The sequence below is a fragment of the Ylistrum balloti genome, unplaced genomic scaffold (genome assembly GCF_031769215.1).
Source record: "Ylistrum balloti isolate Yb309-2 unplaced genomic scaffold, AGI_CSIRO_Ybal_v1 Utg371110, whole genome shotgun sequence".
NCBI classification, from domain to species: Eukaryota; Metazoa; Mollusca; class Bivalvia; order Pectinida; family Pectinidae; genus Ylistrum; species Ylistrum balloti.
This window is the reverse complement of record NW_026782610.1, coordinates 147,921-175,659: the sequence shown is the minus strand read 5'-3', so window position 1 is coordinate 175,659 and position 27,739 is coordinate 147,921. Positions and strand designations below refer to the sequence as shown.

At 34.1% G+C, this 27,739-nt stretch overlaps 1 protein-coding gene and 1 long non-coding RNA gene across 2 annotated transcripts; both read right to left on the bottom strand.

Annotated features, from left to right (window-relative positions):
* Positions 1-5,227: 5,227 nt before the first annotated feature.
* Positions 5,228-26,255, bottom strand: LOC132560767 (uncharacterized). Its single transcript, XM_060225444.1, has 2 exons — positions 26,222-26,255; positions 5,228-8,184 (listed from the first exon to the last, which is right to left on the bottom strand). Exons 1-2 carry the CDS (start codon positions 26,222-26,224, stop codon positions 6,070-6,072), a joined length of 2,118 nt encoding a protein of 705 aa, XP_060081427.1. The 5' UTR covers positions 26,225-26,255; the 3' UTR covers positions 5,228-6,069.
* Positions 8,566-10,756, bottom strand: LOC132560766 (uncharacterized). Its single transcript, XR_009554672.1, has 2 exons — positions 9,619-10,756; positions 8,566-9,074 (listed from the first exon to the last, which is right to left on the bottom strand). It is a non-coding gene; the product is annotated as an uncharacterized LOC132560766 (long non-coding RNA).
* Positions 26,256-27,739: the final 1,484 nt, after the last annotated feature.

The window sequence follows — 27,739 nt, the reverse complement described above, 5'->3', positions numbered from 1 at the left end:
ATTGATAAAAGAAAATCGTGAGAAGATTTGTTGCAACAAGAACATTCAGTGCAAATTTACTAATTTACATTTGAACGGGAAAACGAATATTCCATCTGAAGTGAAAAATGATATTGTTGAAATATCATCATTTACTTGGCTTTAAAACTGATGCAAGGGAGGTAATGCGATAAAATCCCGTTATAAGATAATCATCAATATGATAAATAATAAAAAAAAAAAAAACAAATGTATTATTAGTAAAACAGCATTATGTTGAGATCAATGTGAACTTCAGGCTTTGTACATATGTATATTCTATATTACAGACTTTGATCAAGGAAAAAATAGTGTCTGTACATTTCTATGTATTGTGTTTTTATAGTATAATTATGTTAAATCTATTTAGCTCTAGAGTTAGTTTATTGGAGTTAATACAGTATTAACAAATGAATTTTCCAACATTGTTAACATGATAATTATTGTTGTTAGCACGTGACTAATGTATAATTCACCACGAAACATACAGCAAAATCGTGTTATAAACAAAGACGTTTATCATTCGTGTTAGATGTATATAGTACATGTTATTATCATGTGGCGTCAGCTTTTTCGATTTCATGGAAACTGATAGCTTGGTTTGGGTTCTAGACATTTTTATTTTTTTAATTTGTAAAAATACCTTAGTAGAGAGGCTGAAGTGATCTTTTTAGAAGCATTGACGACTTGATTTTATATCACATATTTTATGAGGCAGTTAACCTTGGATTTAATTGTAAGCTTGATAGGCAAATTTCATTGTAGGTTGTAGACACTTCCGGGGCATTGTTAGTTTCGAAGATTCGCCTACATGCCGCATTTTAGTTCATTCGAGTAGTTTTACGCTTCAGAATATACACCTGTTGAACGTTCTTCTAAAATTATCAGAAATACAAAAATAGGAAGTTTACTGAATTCTGAGGCTAGTGGATTGATCCATCTAGATTATGGAATTTTTTTTCGATCACTTTGGATGTTTCTCGTTCGCCTTCCAGGTTTCAAGTTGAGGTCCTTACAAGTCCTGGATGTAAGAGACCGCTGTATAATGCAGTTCAAATCATCATTAATTCATCTTAATCTCTATTTGCTATTCATTGTCTTTTGTGTCTTTAGTTTTACGGTCGTCATAAGCATCTCATTGAGAAATATTCTACAGTTTTGGAATCGCACAACGTTACACGTTCATGAAACAAACTATAATGGGACCAAACATTAAGGACGGTATCACCAGGGATCTAAATAAGGAATGAGACACTTGTTTTAGTTTATATTGTACATCTCTAAATACTCAGAAATCATATAACTCCACTTCCTCAATTATGTCAAAGTGTTATGATATCATACCTACTCATTTTGATATAGCTACATGTACTAACATCGGGGTTCAAACCGTTTAGCTATCACGAGTAAATCAATTTGATATTTATCTGGCAAGGTTTTGTTGGTCATATTTTGTTTATTAGGCATTTGCTGTGACAGGAAAACTGAACTTTGTAAGTCAAGTCTCATTGCATGCATATATACCTTTGTTTTGTCTGAAATGCAATAAAAATCAATAAAAATGCATATTGAAGTAGAAAGATGTATTTGGTAATTACATTTTTCTTAAATGTCTTATAGAAATGAAAATGTTTGGGACACCTCCATAACCACTAGTAAATTGAATTAATGTAAAGGATGAAAAAATGTATATACACTACGTATACATCTTTTTGCATACTGTATACTTAATTTAAAACTTGTATTGCTCAGAATAATTTGATCATTTTGACTTCTTTTGACATTATACTTCGTTTTTCAAAGCACATACATAACAATATCATAACGTATTCTACAGTACACTCATCCATAGATCTAGATAAAGATATATATATACCAGACATCTGTATACAATTACGCATAGCAAACATGTCATAATATCATACATTCCTTATTTATGCTTTCAAATACCCTAGTATGATGCATACGATTTCAATTGATACAAGTTATCATGATAAACTAATAGTAATAGGCATGTGATGTGTGTGTTTTGTCCACCGTATTATCGCACTACATTGTTGTAACGCAGACAAAGGTAACCGTGAAATATTGGATATACACACATATTTTACAGTTTTTGGCTTGTCGCCATTACCTAATCAGCTGACTTCTTAACCCCGTACTTAGGTACAACATGTATTGAATAGAGCAAAGTACGATAGTATGTATATAATTACATTTGTATTTTCTAATCTATTGATAGGAGATCACAGGCAACAGGTATGAATGAAAATGGCCACCAAAATGGGTAATTTTAATTTATTTTATCGAATGGGGGTCATAAGTCATTCTCGATACTCTGAAACACAAATATAATAACAAGTAAAATAACTGTACTCATAATTGATCAGCTATCCTTAATTAAGTTCCCAAAACCCCCAAAATAGCGAAAAAAAGCTACACTTTTTGTAGAAATAAACAAATACCCAAAACATGTAGGTTTTTCTTATGAACAAAACAATTCAAGGGCTTGTGGACGTAATCAAAGGTATATCGTTTTTCAAAGTTTTTAATAATTGAAATTATTCTCTTACAAACTCTATAAAAGTGATTTGTTAAACAGAACATGGTATAATGTTGACACTATAAAGGGTTGGTGGAGCTTGTTACTCAACAAGCACACGATGCATGGGGTTGACGGAGCTTGTTGTTGAATGTGCCCATGATGCATGGGGTGCGCGGAAATTATTACTTAACACGCACACGACGTATGAAGAGGGCGGAAACTGTCATAAACGCGCATATGATACTTACTTTTTCTTTCCAACAGTGTTTTCTGTTATATGTGCATTTGCTTTGATTTTCTCTGAGGGTTGTAGTTGAATAATAAAATGCTTTAGTTTGTAGCCTTAATGAACATATCAAGTTTAAAGTTTTTTCTGATCAAGTCTATTGCGGAGGGAAAAAGACATGCTCTCGAAAAACCATTAAATTACCCAATCCCTTAAACCACCCAACATTTAACTGTGTCATTTATATGTGATTTGTTTGTGGAATTTCAGGGCATGTAAATCTGAAAAGGGGCCTCATTTTATGGAGGGTCTAAATTCGGTTGGGAAACTGCCCTTTTCGAACTGACAAGGAAGTGCCTATCAAGGGAAAGTAATCATTAAATTTCTAAATCGGAAAATCTTAAGCTGCCTACACAATATGTAAACATAGATAGTTCGAGTGAAAAATGCAAATATTTTTGTTTAAAATTCCGCTTTGTTACAAACACTTTCAAAGAACAAGAGTCATGAGACCTGAAGGAATGGATATTCGACAGAGATCATAACCCCTGATCGGTACACTTCAATATATATATTATATATATATTTTGGCATCAGTAAGTTGGTGGTCGTCCAATACCAAGAAACTGACTGATTGCATGTACAATGCGACCACGTGACACTTATTTTCCACTTGATTAGAGTTGTAACGTACATATAGCTCTAACTTCGACCATGCGAAACATAATAGTTCCTTATACACATGAAAAGAAGTGATCATAACATACCTGGATATTCAATCGTCTTTGTGATATATTTGAAAAAACTGCATCGACCACATGTCGACGAGACCTTATAATTGGCTCCATTTTAAAGACACATGTTCATATTTACACACACACGACACACCACCACTGCTGCCATTTTAATTGTACATGTGGCAAGTACAAATTAACACAAAGATGAGGTGGTACCATTTCTACCAATTTAATCAAACATGCACGATACGCAAATTTAAACATACAAAATGAAACAGTATCCTATTTACTGATTTAATCAAACATGCACCATGTACAGGTTAACACAAAGATAATACGGTTTCACTGGTATCTTTTCAATGATACACGAACTATGTATAGATTAACAAACATATCCGATAGTAGTAATAAAGTGCTAATCATGCACTAACATTCATGCGATAAGATAAATTAGTATCAGAAGTAACAAACTTTTTATGGGGCATGTAGACCAAACACAGAACTATTTCTGGATTAAAAACATCAAAATCTGGCATCTTACACCAAATACCACGAACGTAATATACCATCAATGGGATACGTAGTGGAATTTAAGTTAAATTATTTCAAGTTTGCCATGTGTAAAAAAAAAAAAAACAACAAGCGGACAAAACCAAATCGTTGGCGTTTCCTCGAAACAATTTCTCCTAGAATATTGGTTATGGTAATCAAGTTTATTCTCCAGAGATGTGGCACTTTCATTAATTAGCTTCTTTATTCTTCCAATGTAGTGTAATTTGAGGATTTTAATGTTGTTTACCAAATTCATGATGTGTATTCTTGAATTGTATACTATTTATTATTATCGCTCATTATCTAGTGAAAAAACTAATGCGGAAATATTCAACCAAAGTGTATTCCATGATAATAACATGGAATGCATACATCTAACCTAAATACTTGAAACGTCTTTGTTTAAAAAAGGGTTCTGGTCAATGTTTCGTGGTAGATTACACGTAAGTTACATGCTAAACAACAATAAGATTACATGTTAACTGCATCATCAATACCTCAATAAAATATTCTGTAACCAAACACAAATACCATAATTATACTATGAATATACAATACAGAGAAAATGTACAGGTGCGATTTACATACTATTAAACCATGCATGAAAAAAAAATCACGTAACTTATTTGACTTTATTAAAGTAAAGTTTAGATTCTAATTTATTTTCTTTTCAAACAATCATTATTATGAATATGATTAAATATATACAAATAGCATGTGCCATGTAGGTTTTTATTTGAAATGTAACATACACATATAAGACTTTTCACTTCATAAAATGGTAAGATTAGACACTGACAGTGACACCGTCCAATCATCCTTCTCGAAATTACAGTTAAAATATAAAACATTCCTGCATTTATGTACTGATGGTTTAAAAGATAAGGAAAATGTTGCCGCGGCCATGGTTTCACCAGATGAAGTGTATGGATGCCGGCTACCGAACAACAGCTCAATATTCTCGGCGGAAGCGCGAGCTATCTTCCTCGTCCTTGAATATATTAAAAAAAATAAATTAATGAAAGCTGTAATTTGTTCAGACTGTTCAGACTGTCTTTCTATACTACAATATATATTTCTATAGCAATAGAAATATCTAAAAGATTTTCATTCATAATACATTAATACTATATCATGAACTTGCCTTTACTTTCGTATTTCTTTTTGCTGAGTTCCTGAGCACATTAGAATACCAGGCAATGATAAAGCAGATCATGCCGCAAAGTAAGCTTCATCACTACCACCTGTTGTGTTTAAACTTCATTTTACCGATTTTTAACCATTTATCAAAAACAGTTTAACATGTCAGTGGCTGAAGGAATTGATTCAATATACCAATAATAAATTGCACTCCGTAAGACCTATCATCGGCGAATGGTAACCATGCTATAGAGACAACCATTGTGACGAAGTTTTCCTTTCCCGTCTTCGGATGGGCCATGCATACCTTACGCATTCAAATATGTTTAAAGACGGAGATAGTCCTCGGTAAATAGAATGTGATGAACCATTCGCTGTTATTGGACTGCATTGACCTTCTGTCTAGTCGAGACGTTACAAGTCTAAAGACCCGTTTTAAAACTGTTGAGATTAATAAAAGTCTAGGTTATCTGAAAGATGTTGGCCTGTATTATTGACACATACTTACCATTTGTTTGATGTTATTTCCTTTTTGGATCGCTGTGTGTCACCAGTTAATGGCCCTAATGACCTTAAATGTGTTGACGGGCTGTTAAGATTGTAAAACTAACATCCTAATATTGTCATATCTTCACGTACGTTGACGTATCATGAGACTGACGAGAGGAGTGACGCCTTGTCAACATAGCATAGGTAACTCAACACAGCTTGCAATCGTATATACAAAAACATAATTTTTAAAAAGTGAAATGTTAGAAGTTCAATGCAGTAGTCATAAATATATTGATCTGAGTGTCGCTTAACCTACAATATAGTCTTCTTCGTCATCGATGATGGTCAGCTAGTAATGTTCATAGTCTTTCCTTCCCGAATTCTAAAAGGAATTCTAGAAAAGAATTCATTTCTTTACTATTTAATAGACATGTCGCTATGCTTTCTGAAGTTTCGCTATCCATTTGTTTCAGAGTCTCTTTTATAGGGTCTTTTGAGTATTTTCCTTCATCGGTATATTTTCCTCCTAAAAAGATACTTCTAAGGAGATTTTCTTTTTTCTCTTCATTTTCTTTGCTTTTCAAGATGCTTGTACAAATTACATCCTCGATATTTCCAGAATCCCACAGATAAATCTGTTTGTTTATTTTTAGCCAGTCTAGGATGTCTTTGGTGGTACAACTATATTTGCTTACTGGCAAATCAAAAGCTTTTGCCTTTTGTTTATTTAACTCATGATGAGTGTCTATTAATTCTGAAGGCAGCACTACATCTTGAATGAATGAAGCTATCGTGGTAAATGACGGCTGTTCAAGGTCTGTATCTTTAAACTTCAGTGCTTTTCTTACACTTTTTGTATTGATGGTAAGAGTGTCCAAAACCGTTTGAATCCGTTTTCTCATTTCTTCGTTTTCATCTTCGCCCCTTTCCCCTTTATGTTTGTATTTTTTTCTTCTTTGAAGAAGAGTTTTGACAAAGAACAGTGTTAATTTTCGCCAGTCCTTGTTGTGCTGTGGTCTAACGTTTGCCATGCACTTAAACATGGCGTCCTTGTCAAACAGAAACACAAACGGTATTCCGAGGTTTTCTGCCAAGTGTTTCAAAGTATTGTACGTTGTGGTACCGTCGGTAGAGATTACTTGAATTCTAGCTATCAGTTTCTGCAAGCCATTTAGATCGTTTACTCCCCCAGGATGCTCTGCCTCCAAGATGTGATCAAATACCGACCCAATCACGGATTTGTCTGTGTTGCCTTCGACAAACAATACACCTGTAGCGTACAACATTTCTTTCAATTTGTCCTCGAATTGATGAATGTTTTCGACTTTTTCACTCAGTTTAAAAACAGAATGTTTCCAGTTGCGTTTTGCGTCTTGCTTCCTCCTGCATATGTACATTCGAGACATTCCCCATCGGTTTATCATTGCTGGCTGATGAGAAACGAACACCAGCACCTTTTTCTGACTGCCACTCTTTCGGATCACCAGGTCACGTAACTTTTGAATCATTGACGGATGCATGCCTCGATCTGGTTCCTCAAACATAATTGTTTGAAATTTTTTGTGAGCAAACATCAACGAAAATTGTCTTGCTTCTATTACTCCCTCTGGTATTTTGAGAAATTGTATATCTCTTGAGCCGTCATTAACTGTGATGGTAGAATCTGGATTCATTTTGAAGGTGTATTCCAACGGTTGAACGATTGTATCGAATACTTTTTTTGAAAAATCCTGGTCGACGTCATCAGATTCCAACAGCTTTTGAAGTATCTCCGCCTTCTTTGATGCTGTTTCGTAATGCTCATTTCCTATGCCAATATTTTGAGTATGACTCCATTGTATCGGTCCAGGAGAACGTATCGAAAACGTAAGGACAACAACATCATGTATCTTCTGTAGTATATCTTCACAATTCAATTTTAATTTGTCACTTGTCAACGAATGATAACTATCAGTCTGTTTCAGTTCTTGGATCATTTCATGAAAACTGTCGAACGATGAGTGGTTCTTTTCCAACTCTTCCAATTTGGTTGATATTTCGACTGTTTTACGACAAAAATCAAAGTATTCGACATTTCTTGTATCAAGGAAATGATCTTTAGGGACTGTATAGCAATCTAGATAACATGTTTCTGTGTTCGGAATGCACACTAGTTTGTCCATCTGTGTTTCGTCCTCTGGCAAATGTTTTACGCAGAGATAAGAATAAAGCCAACTTCCTTCGGGGAGTTCATCTGATAGTCTTTCTCTTATGTAATATTTACAAAGAGCAAACGCAGGGAACTTTTCGTCTGTTACTCTCGATGTTGAAGTGTTGGCTTTGTTCGATAAACATCGTCTGACAAGATCAAAAATGGAGCTTTTCCCTGTTGCATTCGCCCCAACAAGGAAGTTAGGTCCATCCTGAAATTGTATTATCTGTCGATCTCGAAAGCAAACGAAGTTCTCGAACACTACCGCTCGAAGCATTTGTTTCTGTAAAGTAAAAGTAATATTTTTATTATTTCAATGATATACTGTTTCCAAATCAGTATGCATTTATATAAATGGATGTACTATAATAGCCGTTAAGACTGTAATGATAATAACTGTAGTAGCGCTATGTGTTCTTAAATCATGTTAAAAAGATATAAGATTTCTAATATAGAAGAAAGCATGAAATACGTTACCCGGGCATATCATACCATTTCATAACTACATATAGTTATGCCCGTTTGTGTGTGCACACACATTCATTGACCGTGTGTTTCTTGTTGACGTGAATATTTGTCCATCTAAGAGGTACACTGCATTATGTCACTGTAACGTAGGACAAGCGATCGAGTAGGGTGTTTTTGAAATGAAGACAACAAACGGTTTTACATGAAACTATTTACTACATATATTATATACAGATACATATAAATTTCACACTAAGACACATTCACACTCACTCCAACACGAAAGTTCAAAGTTCATAGTTCGTTATCCACGACAGTCACAAGTTTCCCTCACGACAAACATCACTAAGGTCATAATCTGAACCGCAATCCAGGCACACGGACAAGCGCTCCGCAAGAATGTCCGGCACAGCAATATCAACACAAAATACTTTCCCGGAGGTACAGTATAGAAAAATAGATGCTAGCACAAATAATCTGGCGCAGCTCCGCAGTGGCTGGCTATCTCACCAGTACGTCCATAACACCAGACGTCGACCACATGTAGGCGTAGTGATACCGCCCGCTCTTTCCCTTAGCACGCTGACTCGCCTGGCACACCAACGGAACTTCCTGAGGCTGACTCTATCTTGGACGAGTCCTGACGCCGAAGCCGTCGTGTAGCAGAGTCCTATTGGCTCAGGGACTAAATCCCGTCATGGAGAGCTTAAACAAACACACACAACAAACATGATAAGTTCTCACCTTACAACAATGGCAAACAACAATTAATATACATTAATATCCTAACTCTGATAGTTATAGAATAAATACCCAAATTAACTACTAATATATGCCCAAATATTAATAATTAGATGTACAAAATACTAACATAAACCCGTGTCGTTCCATTCCTAACACTAACATCCATGTACACAATAGCTAAGCTATGTCCCGTAAGGGCTTCCGTACATTTTTAAACAGGTGAAATTCACCAAACTAATTTACCTGTACTTTATCGCAACTTCAAATGATAATTTATATTTCAACATAGGAACTCTATACACACTATAACTAACACCATAACATAGCAATAACCACATAATCATTTATAACCTACATTTAAACAACACAAATATCGATGTAAACAATGGTTACGCCTGATTGGACCGCACGTTAAAACAAATGCTAAAAGACATTTACCCGGAAAAAGACATCCAAAGTAAGAAATTATAGAAGCAACCAGAAGACTAAAACATTAATAACTTACCCCGGTCTGATTTCCGAGCCTGTTTCCATTTTAATAACCGACAATCGACCACAGGCGTTCACAAAACAGCCATTACTCTAGGCATACCCTACCTGTAGTCACGTAGATGAAAACAACATTCCGCAACATTGAAAAATGTCATTTCCGGTGTTGAAATGTAAACACGTACCTCACTGACCAGTGGTCATTTTTTCATCGATATCATGGTTTTTTCGCCGATTATGATGTAAACAGAAACACCAGATGAAGATAAGTAACTGTGTAACATTTTAGTATGAATATGACATTCTGTTTTCCTCATAATATGAATTAATTCACTCTATCTGACCAGTGTGTATCGCCCGACTGACCACTCCACTCCCGCCATTTTCCTTTGTTGTCAGCTTTCGCTTGCTCTAGATCTGCTGTTGCTACTCATCATGGCTGTTGAACTGTCTAATAAAGTCAAGAAGAGTGTCCAAGCCATTAGTGATCTCAGGGACCCTGGTGTGGTCCGAGAAGTTGTTTCTCAACTCATGTCTAACTCCTTATTCAAGGACACGCTCCTGTCCAGCTTAGGTATTACTGCCCTCAATGATCAGATTAAGTCTTTGGAGCATGGTATTGACGACATGGAACAATATTCCCGTCGTAATTGCTTGAAGTTCATGGGTATTCCGGAGTCAGAACATGAGAACACGGACAAGCTTATTCTTGATGCATGTAATGATACACTAGGTGTCATGGTTACCGAGTCCGACATTAGCAGGACCCATCGTGTCGGCCCCATCAATAAGTCCTATCCCAGAGACATCATAGTTCGCTTTATTTCTTATATAACCAGAGCCAGTGTGTACGATGCAAGATTCTCTTTTTTCTCTAAGAAAAGTGACCACTCAGCATCCCCTACTTCATCCCAGCATCCGTCTAATAAACTCTTCGTCAACGAAGCGCTTACTAAGTTCAGGTCCACACTATTCTCCAAAGCCCGCTTCCTCAAGAAGGAGGGCCACATTTCATGGACTCAGGATGGCAGGATAGTGATACGGAACCTCACCGGTGACAAGCATCAAGTTACCAGACTAAATGAGTTATCTTCCTACCCTGACCCTCCTCCCAAGGGACAAGGACCTAGAACGCTAGCTCAGGGCCGTGGATCCAGTGCCAGTATACATTAGCTACATGTACATGTAGGCCCGTGTGTCAGTCTGTAATATAAATACATTGTATATATAATTATATGCAAGTGTTTATGTAAATACCATAATTTAGTTAATAAATATAGTTAATTGTTTGACTCTTTTTTGCTCTATATAGTTTACTTTATTTTTATTAGAGTATTGTAGTATATCAATTTTATGAATGAACTATAACTACAGTGTACTGTAATCACTAACAGATATACAAAGGTACATGTACCTAGCATTTAGCTTATTTATGTGTCATTACATTGACTGGAATCTGTAAATTAATTAATTAATCAACCTTTATTTCTGATATAAAAGAAATGTTTATAATATATAAGCGTGTACATGTACTTGCAAAGTATGTTTTTCTTTAAAGGACCATATGCAGTGTCATTTGATGATTTAGTGGCAAGCATTACGTACATGTGTGTCAATTATTTATGATTATACTTTAAACTAATATACATTCTAGCATTTATATATATATGCATAAATCAAATCATGTTTGGAAATACAATTTATATATATGTATATGTATATATACACTGTAGTATTTATATGTGTGTGTACATATGTATATGTTGCATGAGCTATTGCTTCAATTAGAAAACCACCAACAAATATATACATAACTATCCTATTGACGGTATAGCTATTGAACTGACTGAAACTTATAACTTATGCAATTCTATTTAAGTTACAATTGTTTATATATGATTAACCACGCATGTTTATTTGCGAGCTGAATTAATTTTACAGCTGCCATGAATATATCTATCATGTAATGATGTAATAAATTTTGACAAACTTTGTTTATGTGCCAGCTGAAATAAATGCTTAATCATGAAATATATCTTATTCTTAGCTAGCCAATATCTACAAATGGACCATACTATTACATTGTATCCTTAGATGCATATTTATTTGTACCTTGAACACTCATGTGTTTGATGTCACTCTACAAATATATATTGTATACATGTACATAGTATACATGTAAAAATCTACTGTTGTATGTGTATTAATTAATCATATATTGTTTCACTCTACTCTGATACACATGTACATGTACATATGTATAGTGTCATGCAATATTGCAGCATAATGTAAACAAAACTGTACATGTTGTATTGTATGCAGGCTTATAGCTGCTGCTTGCTATTTTTAAGTTTTAATTTTATATTTAATATATTTTAATCTAGAATACTTGGCCATGAAATTATGATTTTCAAAATGTGGTAATAATGAATAAGTTATAATCACTTACCTACAGCTCCCTGACCATGTGTTGTTTAGTACAGTTTGACGTTGATATCTTCCTTCATTTATATGGTTGTGTCTATATGCCCACTGCTTTTGGTAAAGTTTGACTTATTCCACTTCTCCAATTCCATTTACTTCTTTCAATTCTAGTTCTTATTATTGCATAGAAATAATTCTAGCATAAAATCTAATGAATCCCTAATTCAAATCCAGTTTGGTACACTACTTACTGACTTATATACACTTGCACATATAATGTAGGCCTTAGTGCCACCTTGAACTAATATAACTAGCTATGTATGCTAAAAGAACGCAATCCAAGTTAAGGTCTTGAATACGCTTAATTCTATTAATAGATCATCGCCCATGTGAGAACCATGATATAGCTGTAAATTTGACCCCATGTGTTTACTCCGACTATGAGCCGGTTAATGTCTTACGGAATCTTATTTAAGCTATATTTATATATGCAACCTTATCCAATTTGTCTTCCTAATGTATGTATCCGAAAATGCTCATCCGGTGTCCAGTCGCCATTGCCATGTTATCGCTGTATACCCTGCTGCTGTGTTTACATTATCTGTCTGTTGATCCTGATGTGTCCCATAAATTGTCAATCCACCAGTATATTGGAGAATTTTATTGCATTGAATCTATAAACAACACTACATATCACTCTTATATTCATAAACTAGTACTGCTTCTTTGTAATGATATACAACTTAATCCAGGTCCTAATCTTGACATTGTAATATCTCACCTCAATGTCAGATCTCTTAGAAATAAACTTGATATTATTGAGGCTGAATTACATGATAGTGATATATTATGCCTAACAGAAACACATCTTACCCCTAATATTCTTGATTCAGAGATCACACTTAATTCATTCTCCCACGATATACATAGACTTGATAGAAGTACAGGACCAGGAGGAGGAGTCATTATTTACTGTAAAAATACTATACATAGTAAGAGAAGGTTAGATCTTGAAAGCAATGATGTAGAAATGATTTGGATTGAAATTTCTTCTAATAACAAAAGAGTATTGTAAGGTTGTATCTATAGGCCAGAATCTACTGTAGATTATTGGGATAAGTTAGACCACATTCTAAAATATACTTGTAATACAGGTCTTGATATTATAATTACAGGTGATATTAATGTAAATATGCTAAATATACCTGAGAATCACCACTTAAGTAGACTCTTAGTAAAGTATAATTTTGTAAGTTTAATTAATGAACCAACACGGATTACTGAGACAACTGCTACTGCTATTGATATATTGTTCACTAACAACATAAGTTTAATTAGAAATACTTCGGTGAATACTCCAATATGCAGTGACCATTGTATTGTTAACTTCTCTTGTTGAAATTCTGTATTCAAAAAGAAATCATATATGAAGAAAATACTAGTTTATGATAGAGCAGATTTGGTAAGATGAATAGAGCGATTGATAGTGTTGATTGGGAATAACTGATAGAAAATCATAATTGTGAGGAATTTAATAGTATTTTAACAGAAACCATTATCAAACAAACAAAATTATGTGTACCATGTAAACTTAGAACGGTCCGACCCAATGATAAACCCTGGATGAGAAATAATATCAAACTCAAAATTAGACAGAGAAATAGAATACATGCAAAAGCTAAATCTAGTAATTTTGCTACAGACTGGGATATTTATAGAAATGAGGTAGTGGATCTTGTTAGGGAAGCCAAAAAAAAAACATATTTTATCAAATAAGATGAATCTCTCCAAGACAATTCTATTTCTGCTAACAAGTGGTGGAAAATTGCTAAGTCAATAATGAACTCTAATAATGTTTCTACCTCTTTACCATCTCTATATGTAAATGATCAGTATGTCCATCATCCATTTGATAAGGCTGAGTGTCTAAATAATTATTTCATTTCGATTTCAACAATATCTGAAAATCTGGATCCTCTACCTCAACCTGATAGTAACTTCCCTTTTAAACTAGAAAATATTACCATTTCTGAGCAGGACATCAAAGATCAATTTCTCTTACTTAATGACAGAAAACCTCCTGGTCCTGACAATATGATACCTAAAATAATAAAAAGATTAACCCCCTCATAAGTACGCCCTCTTACTCTTCTATGTAATAAAACTTTTGAAACAAGTACTATACCAGCATCTTGGAAATCAGCTGATGTTAATGCTATTTATAAAGGGAAAGGCTCTGAAAATGATGTATCTAATTATAGGCCCATATCTATCACATCTTGTTTTTAGTAAAATTATTGAAAAAGTAGTTTTTAAATATATGTTTAATTACCTAAAAGATTGTGAAGTAATTACTAAGCATCAATCAGGCTTTTTACCAAAAGACTCTACTGTAAATCAATTATTGGAAATATATGAAACTATTATAAGTAATTTGGATAAGAATAATGAAATTAGATTTGTATTTTGTGATGTTAGCAAAGCGTTTGATAGAGTTTGGCATGAAGGCCTGATTTTTAATTTAGAATCATATGGTATAAGTGGTAATGTTTTGAATTGGTTTAAAAACTACGTATTTGTCTGATAGGAAGCAAAGGGTACTAACTGAGGGTTTTCATTCAACATTTAAACATGTTAAAGCTGGTGTCCCTCAAGGCTCAGTTCTCGGTCCATTCTTATTTTTGGTTTATATTAATGACATAACTGACTGCATCACAAGCAAGTTTAAGCTGTTTGCTGATGATACATCAATTTTTGAAGTGATTGAAAATAATTCTGGTGAATTGCACAGAAATTAACCTATGACTTAAGCAATCTAGATATATGGGCTAACAGATGGGATATCAAGTTTAATCCTCAGAAAACAGAATCTTCACTTTTCTCAAGAAAAAGGGAACAAATTAATCCTGATATACTGTTTGCAGGTGATTCAGTCAGCTCTGTCAAGATTCATAAAAATTCAGGTTTAACTTTTAGTAGTGATGGTAAATGGTCTCACCATATCACTAATATATACAATAAAGCCTACAAGAGAATAAATATTTTGAGAATGCTTAAACACAAAGTAGACAGGAAAAGCCTAACAACTATATACACTTCCTTTATTAGACCAATTTTAGAGTATGGGGATGTCATCTGGGATAATTGTACAAATCAGAAAAAAAACTTATCAGAATCAGTTCAGTTAGAAGCACTTAGGATAATAACTGGGTTAAGAAGGGAAACATCTCATTATAAACTCTTTGCAGAAACTGGAATTTAAACTCTTAGTAATAGGCGAAGCCAACATAAACTTCTTCTTATTTATAAAATTCTGGGAAATGAAATTCCAAGCTACTTACGTAACATTTTTGAACCTTTTGTTTATACTAATGAGAATGTAAGATATCCTCTAAGAAATACTTGTTTATTCAATCCTCCTGTTTGTAGAACAGAAAGTTACAGAAATAGTTATTTCCCATCAACTCTAAGTGATTTTAATATGCTCCAACCTGACTTAGTAAACATTAATTCAATACAGAAATTTAAGAAAGTTATAAAGCCCAATGTAAATAATCAAACAGGTGCCATCAAAACTTTTAAATACGCAGGACCTAGAAAATATAATATGTTATTATGCCAGCTTAGAAACAATGCTAGTAACTTAAACTCTGATTCATTGAATTACCATTTGCTTGACACTTCAACATGTATATGTAGCCATTAAACTGAAAATGCTCAGCACTACCTACTTGAATGCCCATTATACACTGACTTTAGAAACCGGTTAATTCAAAATATAGCTGAAATAGACATACACCTAGATCATGACCACTTAAACATTGAAACTCTTTTGAATGGTTGTAAGGTATGAAATGCTGACATCAATTTAGCCTTACTTCATATAGTATTTGAGTATTTCCATCTTACTAATATATTTAATGTATAATTTCTCCATTTAATCTTTATCTACTGATCACTGAAATAATACCTGATTATGTAAATCAGCAATATCAAGCGTTTTAATAGCATTTCTGACTGAAATTGATGAGCATTTTGAAAGTATTTTTTTTTAATGTATTCTTTAAATTGATGATTACTACTTATACTTATGTAGCAGAAACTAATTTGTTAACTTATTATATACTTAACTATGTTAAGAGGACCAACTCCAATATAGATGAAAAAAACTGAAATACTATTTTATAAACCTCTCAAACTTAACCATGATCTTACCTATCAACATAGTAAATGCAGAATTGTTGATAAGTTATTATGCATATCCTTGGGTGGATGGTCGAAGTGTTTATGCACATGGACTTTATGACCTGAATCCCTGGATTCTTGCATGGTAAATTATCAGTAAATCTGTATTATTTCAACTTATTTATAATCCTATGAGAAATAATCTGACATGATGAACTACTTCACGTGCCACAATAAATTGGAGTTACCTCCCTTTACCTGTTATATCCTAATTTAATATATACAATATTTTATTCACTGGATTTGCTTGCAGATAAATGTAATGTATTTATGTATTAATTCTGGAAAGGACTGATATAGGCTCAGCCTGTTGTCCAATCCGTTTAACATATGGAATGTTAATAAAATTTTGTTGAAATTAAAAACAACATTCCGCACGTGCACCCGTACTTCCGCTGACGCCGTACTTCCATACATACCATAAAATACTCGTACACGACAATAAACAACTAAACACTAAAAACAGCATATGAAAAACATATTGAGTACATGCGATAAGATAATGTCTGACGCCTACATGTAACTGATAACATTCTATCTGCTTGTCATCTTTATTGTATTCGTATCAACTGTTTACCCTCATCTGCCATAGCTCAATGCTTAAATGAGTCATGGCTACATTTATACAATGTCATTATGTAACGAAATCTCATTTGTTTAGGAGAAGAAATCCTACAAAATATAATATAAAAAGGTTTTTCAATCAATCTATCTATTACACCTTCCGACAAATGTCTTAGGGTACGAAAAATCAGGCAATAGTTGATTTTTGTCACTAAAACCATATGGTATTACATTATCTAAGAGGAATACAAAAAGAGCATTTTTTATTCATATTTCTAACATTCTACTTTAATTTATTCCACTCGCATTGTGTAAATATGGCGGGTGTTGGATAAATATAAGTGATATTCCACTAGTGGTATATGGCCTTCCGGATACATGATTGGTGAACTTTGACCCGAACTACTTTTTTCACTCCCGTGATTTATTCCACGTGCGATTTGTTTAATATCGTCTGCTGTCAACATGGCTGAACCGGATACGCTTGAGGTGAAAGTAGGTGATAAAATAAGGCTATCTGATGGGGAAAAGGGTGTAATCCGGACAATTTCAAAAACAGATAATAATGTTGGGTTTGATCGTTTCCCAATAGAGCTTAATTCGGGAAAGACTGTTAAAGAAGCCAGGTATCGTTTCGACGTGATACCGGCTTGTCAGTGGTAGCCTGTATGTTTACAAATGCTTATACTCCGCCCCTTTAACGTCAGCTTACGTCATTGATACATTGTAGTATAATACATTTGTAATGTTGCACTCGCTTACACCTAGGCCTAACATTGTAGCCTTTTCATAATTTTAGTCGATTGATGTCAAAATTCATTTTTGAGCATAATTCCAGCCCAAAGTAATAAGTTTCTTTAATTATCTCGGATGTCGGAATGGTACATATATTGGCCTTGATTAAATTGCTTGTTATTTATTCAGTTTATATTCAGAGTTTAGATTTATGCCTGTTTTTTTATATAACCGGGTCTGATGAACAAGTCTGGGAGTAACAATAATAACAAACCAAAGTGCCAGGAAGTAACTTGTACAAAAACTCAGTGACAAAGGATTACCCCCAAATCAGATTATGCAGGTCTCAACCTGATCATTAGGGCCTATAATCGTTACGAGTAAATGAACACTTACCTTGTTTAAAGAAATGAAATCCCAAACAGTTTAACACTAATATAAATTTATAAAACTCTCCGGCTTAGAGTAGACAATAACTAGATCTCTACTTCCTACTTGTCCTATAAAACATTGCCTAATGATGTAATTCTCTGCATCCTCCGAGTGATATCTCTACGCTACATTTGCATATGCCAGCAAATTGTTTACACACGTATACATGTGTTAGTCTTCGCCTAACGCCTGTGATCTCGAAATGAGAATGGTAGGAACATTTATCCCACACTTTTTAATTGAAGTTTTTTGAAAATGAAGCGGTATATTTCTGCTTCAAATATTGATATCCTTAGATTTTTTAGGCCAACTAGAGAGATGATGAAAACACTCTCCAATATATGATTATAAGTTCATCACTTATTGGAGTATAGGGGAGACTATCATTAGCAGGTTGAATGATTTTTTGGAGAGCACTTAATACCTACATGTTTGAAGGCAGTACTTTTTTATACACAGTCAATATAGTATTTAACATGCGTGCTAGATGTACTTCAAATTAGTATCATTTTGTTATAACGAAGACATTCCCAAAATGAACTACTAAAATAAATGACGATGTGTATCTAGATATGCCAAACTTCAAACCTGTTTGTCAAACATACATTCACTTGTAGATAAAATCATATCAATTAGAACTATTAGGCTAATGTCATTAGACGGAGGGATGATCATATATGTATCCCCTTGAGTTTTGATACTGATAACACTATTAATCGATTTGCACTAGACAACCATTTCCAGAAATTTGATAAAGACATTTAATTTTGACTCTTATTCGAAAACGGTATGTATGAGACTTTGGTATGACTATATACTTATCAACCCAAAAGATGATGCTAAAGAAATTCCCACAAGGGACTTATAAAATAAATGAGGATATGCATTCTTTCTGGCCAGTCTCTTCAATATTTTCTAGCTGTCACATAGACGGTATTGAGATATTTTAACCAATTGTACATGTATGTGATAAAATAATCAAAGACTTACCTAGAACGTACGTAACGTAACTATCAATGTTGTAATACTACATTTCACCATCTATTACTACTACAGCTACGTACCGCATAATGAAGGCAACTTCCTGGTTAAACATTAAAACGGAAATAGTGTTTTGTGTCAAGGCTAAATTGAGATGTGCTTGAGTAAATATGTACTTTCAGTTTTGGATTGAATGTTTTAGCCTTTTCCTCTTTCTTTATAAACACTGGCACAGAAAAAAAAACAGAAATAAGGAAGTGTGTCATGGAAAAGCAGCTATGCAGGGAAAAAAGATTTAAAAAACGTCAGTGCACCACGATCTTATATATTATTTAGTCACACATAATAAAAATCAATAATGAGTGAGATTTTGAAATAATGATAGATGGATCAGTCCACTAGCCTCATAATATAGTAAACTTCTGATTTTTTTTTTGTTTATGATAGTTTTAGAAGAACGTCAAGAACATGTGTATATTCTGAAGCGTGCCACTACTCGAATGAATTAAAATGTGGTATGTAGGCAAACCTTCGGAACTAACAAAGCCCCAGAAGTGTCTACTAGGTGGGATTCAATTTGCCTATCAAGCTTAAAATTCAATCCACGATTTTCAGTCTCATAAAATATTTCATATATACTCAAGTTGTCAATGCTTTTTACAAGACCACTTAAGCCTACTCACTGAGGTATTTTACATTTTTCTTATGGATTTCTAGCCCTTCCGTCATGCTATCAGTTTCCAAGAAATCGAGAAAGATTTTCGCTTTGAAAATACATGGCGTACATAAGTGCAATGCTATCACCTGTATATATCGGAGTACAACTAGGTACATTTCCTAATTCAGTCATAAATCTATAGGCTGAATACATGAAGATACAGTATAGCCTCGTTTCAAAGTGATTTATTTATAAAGAACCACACATGACCAGCCTAAGTGTACAGACGCCCATTATATACGTTTTTTTTTTTCCTTTTTGGATCGCGGTGTGTTTAACCGGTTGATGGCCCTAATGACCGTTTATGTGTTGATGAGCCGTTAAGACAGTAATAATGATAATAATAATAATAATAATGACGACAATAACGTATGTTGTTAAAACTGAAGAAGTGTTGCCGGGTGGTTGAGTCATGTATATGTTCAAATAAGTTGTCGATAGTTGTAAGAACGCTTGCCTGTAACCCTAAGGACACTAATGCCCTAGTGAACCGTGGTCAGTCAATCGCCGGTAGGAATGTCCGGCCTATGTTGTCTCTGGAGATAGATACTGATTTTTCAGAGGTGGAGTAGAGGTTCGAAAGTAAACAATAAGTTGACTTCTCACCGCTTTCCTTCAAGTGATTCAAATGATAATGCCGGCGTTTACAACAACGTAACGTGAGTCGGATTTTTAACCCTCGTTTTAATTTTGAGTAAAAAGGATGTTTTGTTTCATTCTGTTTCTTAAAGAAACAAGTGATTTGGATTCGATTTCTCGATCGGATGGGAAAAAGTACAGGTCTGCGATTACATTTAATGCTCAGCTTTCAACAGGGAATAAACACTATCTTTTCAGGACGCTACTACTTAATCATTACCTATTTGATGCCAAGGCCAAAATTCAGATATTATCAATTAGGTGCCTCTTACAATATGCAGTGCATATACATAAGGTAGTGTTCCTATTTTTAAAAAAAAAGCATATATCTGAAAGATAAACAGCTTTCTATTTTCCTGAAAATCACGTATGGATATATTCTGTACATACACACATTCGTTATGGAGTTAAACTGTTACATTTCTTAGTTTTGCGCCGATGTTTATACAGAAAGAGGAAACGGTTGTAAAAACATTAAATTCAAAACTGGGAGTACATATTTATTCAAGCACAACTGAACGCAGCCTTTACACAAAACAATATTTCCGTTTTAATGTGAAATAAGGAAGTTGTCATCAGCATGCATTAGATAGCTGAGGAAGTATTACGCAAGTGTAGTGTTATAATACCTGATTATGTAAATCAGCAATATCAAGCGTTTTAATAGCATTTCTGACTGAAATTGATGAGCATTTTGAAAGTATTTTTTGAATGTATTCTTTAAATTGATGATTACTATTTATACTTATGTAGCAGTAACTAATTTGTTAACTTATTATATACTTAACTATGTTAAGAGGACCAACTCCAATATAGATGAAAAAAACTGAAATACTATTTTATAAACCTCTCAAACTTAACCATGATCTTACCTATCAACATAGTAAATGCAGAATTGTTGATAAGTTATTATGCATATCCTTGGGTGGATGGTCGAAGTGTTTATGCACATGGACTTTATGACCTGAATCCCTGGATTCTTGCATGGTAAATTATCAGTAAATCTGTATTATTTCAACTTATTTATAATCCTATGAGAAATAATCTGACATGATGAACTACTTCACGTGCCACAATAAATTGGAGTTACCTCCCTTTACCTGTTATATCCTAATTTAATATATACAATATTTTATTCACTGGATTTGCTTGCAGATAAATGTAATGTATTTATGTATTAATTCTGGAAAGGACTGATATAGGCTCAGCCTGTTGTCCAATCCGTTTAACATATGGAATGTTAATAAAATTTTGTTGAAATTAAAAACAACATTCCGCACGTGCACCCGTACTTCCGCTGACGCCGTACTTCCATACATACCATAAAATACTCGTACACGACAATAAACAACTAAACACTAAAAACAGCATATGAAAAACATATTGAGTACATGCGATAAGATAATGTCTGACGCCTACATGTAACTGATAACATTCTATCTGCTTGTCATCTTTATTGTATTCGTATCAACTGTTTACCCTCATCTGCCATAGCTCAATGCTTAAATGAGTCATGGCTACATTTATACAATGTCATTATGTAACGAAATCTCATTTGTTTAGGAGAAGAAATCCTACAAAATATAATATAAAAAGGTTTTTCAATCAATCTATCTATTACACCTTCCGACAAATGTCTTAGGGTACGAAAAATCAGGCAGTAGTTGATTTTTGTCACTAAAACCATATGGTATTACATTATCTAAGAGGAATACTACTTTTTTCACTCCCGTGATTTATTCCACGTGCGATTTGTTTAATATCGTCTGCTGTCAACATGGCTGAACTGGATACGCTTGAGGTGAAAGTAGGTGATAAAATAAGGCTATCTGATGGGGAAAAGGGTGTAATCCGGACAATTTCAAAAACAGATAATAATGTTGGGTTTGATCGTTTCCCAATAGAGCTTAATTCGGGAAAGACTGTTAAAGAAGCCAGGTATCGTTTCGACGTGATACCGGCTTGTCAGTGGTAGCCTGTATGTTTACAAATGCTTATACTCCGCCCCTTTAACGTCAGCTTACGTCATTGATACATTGTAGTATAATACATTTGTAATGTTGCACTCGCTTACACCTAGGCCTAACATTGTAGCCTTTTCATAATTTTAGTCGATTGATGTCAAAATTCATTTTTGAGCATAATTCCAGCCCAAAGTAATAAGTTTCTTTAATTATCTCGGATGTCGGAATGGTACATATATTGGCCTTGATTAAATTGCTTGTTATTTATTCAGTTTATATTCAGAGTTTAGATTTATGCCTGTTTTTTTTTTTTATATAACCGGGTCTGATGAACAAGTCTGGGAGTAACAATAATAACAAACCATAGTGCCAGGAAGTAACTTGTACAAAAACTCAGTGATAAAGGATTACCCCCAAATCAGATTATGCAGGTCTCAACCTGATCATTAGGGCCTATAATCGTTACGAGTAAATGAACACTTACCTTGTTTAAAGAAATGAAATCCCAAACAGTTTAACACTAATATAAATTTATAAAACTCTCCGGCTTAGAGTAGACAATAACTAGATCTCTACTTCCTACTTGTCCTATAAAACATTGCCTAATGATGTAATTCTCTGCATCCTCCGAGTGATATCTCTACGCTACATTTGCATATGCCAGCAAATTGTTTACACACGTATACATGTGTTAGTCTTCGCCTAACGCCTGTGATCTCGAAATGAGAATGGTAGGAACATTTATCCCACACTTTTTAATTGAAGTTTTTTGAAAATGAAGCGGTATATTTCTGCTTCAAATATTGATATCCTTAGATTTTTTAGGCCAACTAGAAAGATGATGAAAACACTCTCCAATATATGATTATAAGTTCATCACTTATTGGAGTATAGGGGAGACTATCATTAGCAGGTTGAATGATTTTTTGGAGAGCACTTAATACCTACATGTTTGAAGGCAGTACTTTTTTATACACAGTCAATATAGTATTTAACATGCGTGCTAGATGTACTTCAAATTAGTATCATTTTGTTATAACGAAGACATTCCCAAAATGAACTACTAAAATAAATGACGATGTGTATCTAGATATGCCCAACTTCAAACCTGTTTGTCAAACATACATACACTTGTAGATAAAATCATATCAATTAGAACTATTAGGCTAATGTCATTAGACGGAGGGATGATCATATATGTATCCTCTTGAGTTTTGATACTGATAACACTATTAATCGATTTGCACTAGACAACCATTTCCAGAAATTTGATAAAGACATTTAATTTTGACTCTTATTCGAAAACGGTATGTATGAGACTTTGGTATGACTATATACTTATCAACCCAAAAGATGATGCTAAAGAAATTCCCACAAGGGACTTATAAAATAAATGAGAATATGCATTCTTTCTGGCCAGTCTCTTCAATATTTTCTAGCTGTCACATAGACGGTATTGAGATATTTTAACCAATTGTGCATGTATGTGATAAAATAATCAAAGACTTACCTAGAACGTACGTAACGTAACTATCAATGTTGTAATACTACATTTCACCATCTATTACTACTACAGCTACGTACCGCATAATGAAGGCAACTTCCTGGTTAAACATTAAAACGGAAATAGTGTTTTGTGTCAAGGCTAAATTGAGATGTGCTTGAGTAAATATGTACTTTCAGTTTTGGATTGAATGTTTTAGCCTTTTCCTCTTTCTTTATAAACAATGGCACAGAAACAAAAACAGAAATAAGGAAGTGTGTCATGGAAAAGCAGCTATGCAGGGAAAAAAGATTTAGAAAACGTCAGTGCACCACGATCTTATATATTATTTAGTCACACATAATAAAAATCAATAATGAGTGAGATTTTGAAATAATGATAGATGGATCAGTCCACTAGCCTCATAATATAGTAAACTTCTGATTTTTTTTTGTTTATGATAGTTTTAGAAGAACGTCAAGAACATGTGTATATTCTGAAGCGTGCCACTACTCGAATGAATTAAAATGTGGTATGTAGGCAAACCTTCGGAACTAACAAAGCCCCAGAAGTGTCTACTAGGTGGGATTCAATTTGCCTATCAAGCTTACAATTCAATCCACGATTTTCAGTCTCATAAAATATTTCATATATACTCAAGTTGTCAATGCTTTTTACAAGACCACTTAAGCCTACTCACTGAGGTATTTTACATTTTTCTTATGGATTTCTAGCCCTTCCGTCATGCTATCAGTTTCCGAGAAATCGAGAAAGATTTTCGCTTTGAAAATACATGGCGTACATAAGTGCAATGCTATCACCTGTATATATCGGAGTACAACTAGGTATATTTCCTAATTCAGTAATAAATCTATAGGCTGAATACATGAAGATACAGTATAGCCTCGTTTCAAAGTGATTTATTTATAAAGAACCACACATGACCAGCCTAAGTGTACAGACGCCCATTATATATGTTTTTTTTCCTTTTTGGATCGCGGTGTGTTTAACCGGTTGATGGCCCTAATGACCGTTTATGTGTTGATGAGCCGTTAAGACAGTAATAATAATAATAATAATAATAATAATGACGACAATAACGTATGTTGTTAAAACTGAAGAAGTGTTGCCGGATGGTTGAGTCATGTATATGTTCAAATAAGTTGTCGATAGTTGTAAGAACGCTTGCCTGTAACCCTAAGGACACTAATGCCCTAGTGAACCGTGGTCAGTCAATCGCCGGTGGGAATGTCCGGCCTATGTTGTCTCTGGAGATAGATACTGATTTTTCAGAGGTGGAGTAGAGGTTCGAAAGTAAACAATGAGTTGACTTCTCACCGCTTTCCTTCAAGTGATTCAAATGATAATGCCGGCGTTTACAACAACGTAACGTGAGTCGGATTTTTAACCCTCGTTTTAATTTTGAGTAAAAAGGATGTTTTCTTTCATTCTGTTTCTTATAGAAACAAGTGATTTGGATTCGATTTCTCGATCGGATGGGAAAAAGTACAGGTTCCATCCGGTCACCTTGTGTTAGCCATTTGCTGCGATTACATTTAATGCTCAGCTTTCAACAGGGAATAAACACTATCTTTTCAGGACGCTACTACTTAATCATTACCTATTTGATGCCAAGGCCAAAATTCAGATATTATCAATTAGGTGCCTCTTACAATATGCAGTGCATATACATAAGGTAGTGTTCCTATTTTAAAAAAGCATATATCTGAAAGATAAACAGCTTTCTATTTTCCTGAAAATCACGTATGGATATATTCTGTACATACACACATTCGTTATGGAGTTAAACTGTTACATTTCTTAGTTTTGCGCCGATGTTTATACAGAAAGAGGAAACGGTTGTAAAAACATTAAATTCAAAACTGGGAGTACATATTTATTCAAGCACAACTGAACGCAGCCTTTACACAAAACAATATTTCCGTTTTAATGTGAAATAAGGAAGTTGTCATCAGCATGCATTAGATAGCTGAGGAAGTATTACGCAAGTGTACAATCTAGGTCAGTCTTATTTTCTCGCATACTCATATATTTCGTCAGACAAATCATGTCCACTTTGATTTTTGTGGGTTATTTATGTTAAACTTCTGCCTGATTGTCATCTAACCGTCTGCGTGACAATTGTAAACTGTGAAGGAAGCTGGCCAGAAAGAACACATATCCACATTTACCTTAATAGTTTGATATGGGAAACTCTTTGTAATACCAAATGAATGTCAGCGTGAAGTTCATGGATCCTCCTATGGTCTGACAGTCACTGTTTAATAATAGTATCTGTAGGCATTGCCATTGCACTATCATCGCAGGGATAGACATGCTTAAAAATATACAAGATATATATATATATATATGATCATTGTTTTTTTGCAGCTTGGTACCGATCTGCTTCCCTTTTGCCACCTTTCTTCCTTACCATACAGTCCTCCTCACAGCAATTCAGAAAAAATGCGAATCATCGCAATGATCGGCGAACTTCGAGATTCACGATGAAAGCCGATGAATCGTTATGATTAAATCACGAAAGTTTGCTGTGACTTCTTGAACGATGATAGACCTCAGCGATTGGGGCACGAAGGATCTCGAGGCGTCAGCAAGACTCACCAGGCTCACTCAAGTGCCATGGAAGATTTCCCATATTAAACTGTAAGATATTATCGAGAAGAGCGAAACGAAGGGATGTAACTCTGACAGACCAGAGTGTCTGAAGAAAGGCATGACAAGGAGTCATTTTCATTCTTAGTTTACGATGTTATAGCGATGTATGTCGATAGATTACATGAAAAATTGTTGTTCTCTGCTTTTTTAAAACCTTATATGTAAGTTAGAATGAAGATCAAATGATGTTGTTTGCACACTCGGTATAATGTGGTTGTGCTATTCAAGAAACGTGCAATTCCTGAAATATGCTGTCTTCAACAGTAAAAGAAATAAACACGAAAAGAAGGGAAACACGCAGAACACGCTACTAACTTGCTTATTGTGAAGTATATAGTTGCATCTTACAGAGCATCAATTAAAATGAAGAAATGTTGTTTACAGAACACAAAAAAAAGAGATGAAAATAGAATCAAAACGTTTCACATTTAGCGAATACGATGTGTTTCTGATGAGTATGCAATGCACTACGTTTCACTCTTTCATTAAATGAAATGACGAGCACTGCTTCATCAGAGACGTATGTTCTGGCTTCAGTGACATGGGATAGAATTACAAACATACCTTATTTTATAAATTAGATGAAATTATTACAAATATGATGCATACATATAGATATGTGTGTGTGTCATTTGCAGAGACATGTATCTAATTTGCGTATCTCCTTGGTCAATTAAAAGACCGTCACTTAGGTACATGTACATTGTTACTTAAATATTTCATTAATTCGTCACGGATTCAGGAAGACATTTCAAAATATGTACATCCAAATAACTACTCATTAAACCATATGACCACGTAACGTAGGAAAATTTTACTTTCCATCAGCACGTATCAGGTATGTGTTATGGTATAAAATTGTGTGATACGTCCAATGAAATTTGGAGCATAACTAGATACTCCGAGAAAAGTGTGTTCATAACCATTTTCATATTTCACATATTGTGTTGCATCCGTTAAAATTAGTCTTATGCTGTGTTTCGCTACTTAGCATATTTATATTTAATTGGTTATGATTTTTGGACATTGTATACATAGATTGAAACTGTTTGTATAACAATATTTCATGACTTGTGATACTGCATGACCGTTACACAACAAATACGAGTCCTCTGTCCAAGCCTATATAGCAATCAGGTAGTAGTCCGCCTGTTTCACACGTGTTACATATACATCATGACTAATAATGTTATCTATAACCTTGAACATGTTACACATGTCATTTTTCTGAGTATGCAAATAAAAATCCTGTAAAAATCGTGATCCTACGCTTTGA